General features: G+C 38.2%; 1 protein-coding gene across 1 annotated transcript; it reads right to left on the bottom strand.

The window, feature by feature from the left end:
- Nucleotides 1-3,475: 3,475 nt before the first annotated feature.
- On the bottom strand, nucleotides 3,476-4,411 carry LOC138916489 (olfactory receptor 4D10-like). The gene has a single exon (XM_070229131.1). It carries the CDS (start codon nucleotides 4,409-4,411, stop codon nucleotides 3,476-3,478), a length of 936 nt encoding a protein of 311 aa, XP_070085232.1.
- Between the last annotated feature and the right edge of the window lie 3,153 nt (nucleotides 4,412-7,564).

Below are 7,564 nucleotides of genomic sequence, written 5' to 3'. Positions count from 1 at the left end.
GGTAAATCTAGGGAAAGGTATGTAGATGTTCATTGCACTATTCTTTCAAGTTTTTTTTTTGAAGGTTTGACATATTTTATTTTCTCTCTAGTTTTAATTTAACATAAGACATATCTGTGTAGAATTCAGTCTGAGGAGATCCATCTACAGGAAATAAGCCTGAGAAAAATCTCTTCTTTGTGTAATACAAGGGATTCCAGAAAAAGAGTTGCTTTCTCGTCAATTCCAAAGTGAACTCATTTCTGTGACTCTCATTTCACAATATCCTCTTTGTTCACCTTTCTTAGCTGTGCTTTCTGTCACTGAAGTTTCACCCTGGAATGTAGCACTTTGTGTACTTATCACATTGTTTTTAGGCAGAATGTATTTATGAATATTAACAATTACATCTAGAGTTCAATTATTCTCACTCTTCTTTTCTCACACTTATGCATAGACACTGAGACCCCACAGACATTCACACCCATGTAGAGTTATATTTCTTACCTAAAGTCTCCAACCTTCTCTTCCAACATCTTAAACAATGTTCACACGTATCTTGGGAATCATTCAACTTCGTAAAATTCTGTTAAATACCCCTCTCAAAGCCAGTGATTTCAGTGGCTTCCCTTTTATCTTTATGCGGGAAATGGCAGACATAAGATAATATTTTCTTGGTTTGTTCACAACGTCTGACAGTGCTACACCATATTTGCCAATTCCTTGATCCCAGGATTGGAGTGAGAATTATCAGAGGGACTATAGTTGGATGTGATTGTGGAAAAATTCTTCTGATAGTGAGGTGGTTTCAGTGGGAGTGATTGTGATTCAGGCACATATGCTTAGTAACACACTTTTTGTCTAGTGTCTAAAATTTTCTAATGGACAAAGATTTTCTCCTTGACTATATTCAGGCTCCCCTGAACTTTTCAACTAGGCTTTGACTTTTGGAACCCCATCCTTGTCTCTGCATTGTCCAATTTTAACAAAAATCCTGCTTCATCAGTTTAGCCAAAATCCCCCATCCTCCATATCCTATCACCCTCTGTTCAGGTTCCTCATCCTCCACCATCCCCCAGTGATGTCTATTCACCCTGACCTGACTTTGGCAAGAATTTTATTAGGTCAGTTTAGCCAGAATTTGACATTACTCCTGACATTTCCTTTTAGTGGTTTTTGTACTGGGAAATAAATGTCCATTCTTAAGGATTCTGAGCAACTTCCTTAGGCAGTTTCATGCACGCAGGGTGATTCCTGAAGTTTGACACAAGGTTTTGGAAGCAGCACTTGGACCTGAAGAGGTTGTTTAGTCAAGAGTGAGGGAGCTCTCAAAGAGCTGGTGAACAAAGTGGGTGATGCAGTTCTCACAGGATACACACGCAACCGGAATACCCACACTGGATCCATCTGCAAATCCCACTTGCTTGACCTTCAAAGTTTTTCAAAATACTCACCATCTCCACAATTACTACCCTAAATCATGTCTTCATTATTTCTTTCATGAGATTATTGCCTCATCTCCTTGTTTTTGTCCTCACTCCTCTTCAGTCTATTAATAACAGTAGCTCCTGCAGTTCTGTTAAAGCATGCATCACTATTCTGCTCTTTCAAGCCCTCCAAATGTATCCAATCTTGTTTAATGTGAAAGTCAAAATCCTCACAATCATCTAAAGATGGTCATCCTATGGCCCCATAATATCTCTTACCTTTAGTACTACACCTCTCCTCTTCTCATCCACTTACAAAGGCCTCCTTGCTGTTTCTTGGATCTCTGGGAACATCACCATCTCATGGCCTTTGCATGTCTGGTTTTTGGACTGAGATTTGTACTGAGACATGAACATGTTTCTAGTTTCAAAGATTTTAACATCTGGGATCTACCTCCAGACGTGAGAGGAAAAAACACAACTCCCAGCAGCTGTAAATAGCATAAAAAGTAAACAATAAAAGCCAAGCTTATATATTGAATAATGTTTTCCACCTCAAGCCAACGTTTTTGAATGTATATGCATAGTCTGATGTAGCTTCATTAGGTTTCTGTCATTTTTTAGGGCATCGTATTAAGAGAGAATAATAACCATGAAGCAATTGTTTTCTTAACCATATTCTCCAATGACTTGAGGAGCAGAAAGGAGTTAGAGACGATATTCATTCATTGAGTTTTGTAATTCAACAATTTTTATGAGTGTTTTCTATGTTTTGCTTGCTGTGATAGATGCTGGGGATACAATAAAAGCATAATTCTACTGGGGGAGATAGGAAGAAGGAGGACAGGGAATTGGAAACAAGGTCATGAGTTCTGTGCCCAAGCTAAGCCCAAGGCACTGAGGGAAAGTGGTGGAGGTGGCAAGCAGGCGTGGTGTTCAGAGGAAGGTCAGGGTAAGGACCCTGCACAAGGTCACAGAACTCATAATTTTTGAGGTCTGTATTCTAAATCAAGCTGTGCTAACTTCAAGACACCTGCTCTCAATCACTGGATTGTGGGCTTTAGATGGAAAAATCTTCAGATAATAGTTATTTAATTTATCGCATAATAGAATCAGAGGAGGAACTTAATTTGAATGTGTTTACTTCCTTAAGATTTGATTACTTTATGAAAGACCATTAGAATCCAATGCCCAATCTGTATTATTTTCTTTCTCTCTTTCTTTTTTTTATTTTAAAGATTGGCACCTGAGCTAACATCTGTTGCCAATCTTCTCTCTCTTTTTCTTCTTCTCCCCAAAGCACCCCAGGACATAGTTGTATATTCCAGTTGCAGGTCTTTCTGGCTCTGCTATGTGGGACACTCCCTCAGCATGGCTTGATGAGTGGTGTTAGGTCCATGCCTGGGATCCTAAATGGCAAAACCCTGGGCCACTAAAGTGGAATGCATGAACTTAACCACCCAGCCACGGGGCAGGCCCCCTGTATTATTTTCTAATATGTGTCTCAGCTCCCTTCCTGGGAGCAAGTAATGTACTTGGAATGTTTCAGCATATATATATTTTACTTTTTCTTATTGATATTTTTATTTAGACAACTGGAGATTCCCATGCAGTTGTAAGAAATAATAGAGAGATAGCCCACCTTAACCCATTTTCCCTCAATGTTCATTTCACAATCTATATGTATATCAAAATTTCAAGTTGTACATCTTCACCATATACCTTTTTTTATCTGTCAATTACATCACAAAGGAGCTGGGGAAAAATCCCACAATAATTGCAATATGATAAAATTGTCTGAGTTTATTTCAATTCTGATTCCTTTATTTCTTGCAAGGCCCTATTGCAAAAGCAATGAACACCACTCCAGCTAACAATTTGATTTCTCTACTTCGTTTTAGAACATTAAACCCACCTTTTTACATTGTTATTGCAGCCTGATCCAGAATCTTTGAAAATAATGTGTATCTTAGTAGAAATATAAAAACTATTTAGAAATCCTTTAGTCAATACATTTTATTTGATGGACAAACATATTCAAAGGTGATGAGAAGGAGTGAGAGACCAGCCTATACCTTGTCAGAAGGCAGAAATCTTCTCTTCAGTCTCCTCATGGCTGACTTCATGTCCTGGTTCCTCAGAGTGTAGATTAAGGGGTTCAGCAGAGGGGAGATGACAGTGAAGGTGACAGAGATGGGCTTATCCGTGGGGAGGGCAGTGAAGGGCCGGGCATAGACATAGATGCAGGGCACAAAGTGCAGGGTGACCACAGTGATGTGTGAGGTGCAGGTGGAGATGGCCTTCCTCCTGCCCTCCCCTGCCTGAGACCTCAGCATCATTAGGATGACTGTGTAGGACACAAACAGGAAGATAAACCACATTGTAGTGACCAGTCCATTATTGGAAATTATCAGCAGCTCAAGCATAAAAATGTCAGTACAGACGAGTTTGAGGACATGGGGAACATCACAGTCGAAAGTGTCAAGAACATTGGGTCCACAGAAGGGGAGGGGCAGCAAAAGGGCAATCTGTACGATGGAGTGGACAAAGCCCCCCACCCACGAGGCCACTATTAACCCAATGCAACGACCTCTACTCATGATGGTCACGTAGTGCAGGGGCTTGGAGATGGCCACATACCAATCTAAGGCCATCACCGACAAAGAACATGCATCCACCCCTCCAACAAGGTGGAAGAAGAACATCTGAGTGAAGCAACCATTGAAGGAGATGGTCTTTCTCTCTGACAGAAGGTCCACCAGAACCTTGGGAGCTGTGATGGAGGAAAAGCAGATGTCGGCAACAGACAAATTCCGGAGCAAAAAATACATGGGGGTGTGAAGGCGAGATTCACAGGTCACCGTGACCGTGATGAGGAGGTTTCCCAGCAGAGTTGTCACATACACCCAAAGCAGGAAAAGAAATAAGACCCAGTTCAGTTCTTGATTCTGGGTTAGGCCAAGGAAAATAAATACTTTGACCCTCGTGCAGTTTTTCAGCTCCATTGAGTCAACTTCTTTCTCTCTCTCTTGTTTCAAGCTTCTTCATTTGAAAAGACTTGGCTCTTTATTTTGTTTTCTTCTCAAGCACTAAGAATACAATTCAGAATGTTCCTCGCGTGGTTGCGCTGTTTGTGATTTGTTGTTTTGTCTAAATTTTTAAGATTGCAATCAGTTTGGTGATCAAATCAAATTATCCCATGTAAAGTCATTCAATAATTCTGTTCTTATAAAACTATTTTTGAAAAGAACAAACTTTATGTTCAGCAGTGATGTTTGCATAACTTTTTATTTAATTAATTTATTTTAGTTTTAAAATTTTGTTATTGTTTTCTTCCATCCAAATATATCGAATGTCCAAAATGTCTGAATCATAAACAGAAAGATAAGTACAATGAGGTTCCAGCCACTATAGACTCATAGTATGAAAGTTTAATATTCATATTAGCGAACTTTCTGTTGACTTCCACAGGGTCTTGTCTTGCTAAAAAGAAAAAAAGAGTATCATTCTGTTTCTTACTGCAATGTTGCTGTGGCATGAGTCAGTTTCCTTACTGTTGGCTGTTCTATGTTGAATTTCTTAAAATTGTCACCTGTTATTCCATATATGTAGCTTTTCTTTGTCATTACCTTATATGAATCAGACTTTTTATTAATTATTTTAAAATATTCAAAATTTATTTTTAAGAAACACATTGAAACAATATATAAATACAAATATCAAAGAATATCTTCAATTTCTTTTATTGTGATAACACTTAAACATGAGAGCTGCCCTCTTAACAAATTTTTGGGTGCCAATACAGTATAGCCACAGTGCTGCACAGCAATTCTCTAGAACTTATTCATCTCATGTAACTGTTGTGATCCTTGCTTGAGTGTGGGGGAGAGAATAAAGATAGTGACCCACTTTTGAAAGGTCATCCATACTCTGTCAACCACACTCTCTTCTGCCTCTTTCTCTGTGTGGATCAAAGCTCAGAGAGTGGAGGGTTCACACAGGAGGGAGAGATGTAGATATGATTAGAATAATACCTATTTTTTATAAGCTGTTATTGGTCATTCTTAGGAAATTTTATAATTATTACTTATTCCACCTTATACTTAGCAAGTCAACATTTATTGCAATGTTCAAATGTATATGAACAAATGGGACCACATTGTCAAAGTGTTTGCAGCTTAGCGAAAGTGAATGATTTGTATAAATTGATGAACATAATGCATGATAAAATGTAAAATGTCAAGAGAAAAGTAGAGATTGATTTGGTTGGGATAGGAACTATGCTAAGAGATATAATGATTTCTAGCAGTAATAAAAGCTGCTACTTTTTGAGTGTTTACTGTGTGTGAAGAGTTATGAAATGTTGACATTGAATTTTCACCACTATCCTTTAGAAAGTATTAATGTTATTCCTGTTTTTCAGATGGAATATAGTGTGAATCTATGTTTGACTGAAGTTAAGGAAAAGATAGAAATAGGATGGAAAAAACATTGTTTTGTTTGCCTCTTCAACCTTATGTATATAGGGTCTCATTTTGTATAACAAGAATACTTTGGGGTGTGCCTGATAGCCATGTGGTTAAGTTTGCATGCACTGCTTTGGTGGCCCCAGGTTCACTGGTTCGGATCCTGGACATGGACCTATGCACTGCTCATCAAGCTATGCTGTGGCAGGCGTCCCACATAGGAAAAGTAGAGAAAGACGGGCACAGATAGTAGCTCAGGGCCAATCTTCCTCAGCATAAGAGAGGAGGATTGGCAGCAGATGTTAGCTCAGTGATAATCTTTCTCAGAGAAACAAAACAAAGAAAAGAAAATTTGGTAAAGTCTGTCTGAAGATAAGAATTTTTCAGAAAGGGGTTCTGGAAACCCAATTTATGTGGAGCTTAGTCTGAGACTATCTCATCAAGAAGCAACTCAAATGATCACAGCAAACGAATGATGCCTTCTCTCACACTGAGTGGACCACATTTCTGAATCCCTCTTAACATATCACCTCTCTTCCAATAGTTAACACCCACCTTTGTTGTTTCTGTCACTGAGAAGATCATCTTGGCTCTGAAGCATTTAGTATACCTGGAAAATATCAAAGTCAAACTATTCATACAGAGTTTGTATAATCAATAACAACATTTCAATGTCACTATCGATAACTTTAACCTTAGCTAAATCTTAACATCTTTACCTAATACCTTTGATCCTGAAACTCCAACTACAAATTGTATGTCATCAGGTACAGACCAGAATAGAACACTAGTGACACTAGTGACGTTAATTCTTGAAAATATTGTTTCTGAAGGCAGAGCCTCTTGGAAGACTAAATATCTTAGTGTCTTTATTCTCCTTTCAGGAAAGAAAGGGCAGATTCAAAGAATCACATCTTCAAGAACTTCCTCTGTGTCCCTATCTTACGTGCAAATCCCTCAGCCTCAGGCTTAATGTGAGAATTGCAAAGGGAATAATATTGGACAAGGAAGTGGAATTCAGTGCCTGATTCTGTTGTTGGTGATGAAGTTTCAAAGGGAGTTATTAAGAAGTTACTGAAACATTCACATGTGTAAACACACATTCACGCATACACAGATGGACACATTTTGATTGATATCCAAATTCTTTAGAGGCAGTAGAGGAAATCTATCTGTTTATCCATAGCTCAATAAGAACTTTGTTAAAACATGCCAAATACTGCACCTGAGAGAGAAAAAGGGTCCAGTTTTCATTGCTTGTAAGGCTCAGAGGACAGTATAGACAAATCAGTTTCATTTTGATTGTCAAAAATCTCAAAAAAAACTGCACCTCAAATCCTTTGCTACCAGTCTAGTTTCTAATTATATGCAGAATGATTATAGTCTCATGATGTTGCTCTAAGTCTCTGCATGTAGAGAAACAAGACTTAGATGACGTTTGGGGAATGCACGTTTTTCCTTTTTTCCAACACTCTACTCAAATGGAAACTCTCAATTTGGATACATCTAGATAAGTATGTTAGTAAAGCTGTCTACAAAATCATAATAGTTACTTAAGATTACCTGAATTTATTGAATGATGTGATCTTATATAAAATGAACTTCCACTGTTTGCAGAATGCTGATGGGTTTGGATTTACTTGCTTTTCCATTTTGTTTTAGTACTGTAAACTAGCCTACACAGATTAAAAA

The sequence above is a fragment of the Equus caballus genome, chromosome 12 (genome assembly GCF_041296265.1).
Source record: "Equus caballus isolate H_3958 breed thoroughbred chromosome 12, TB-T2T, whole genome shotgun sequence".
In the NCBI taxonomy this organism is placed as follows: domain Eukaryota; kingdom Metazoa; phylum Chordata; class Mammalia; order Perissodactyla; family Equidae; genus Equus; species Equus caballus.
The sequence above is the reverse complement of the archived record's forward strand: the minus strand, read 5'-3'. Positions and strand labels throughout refer to the sequence as shown.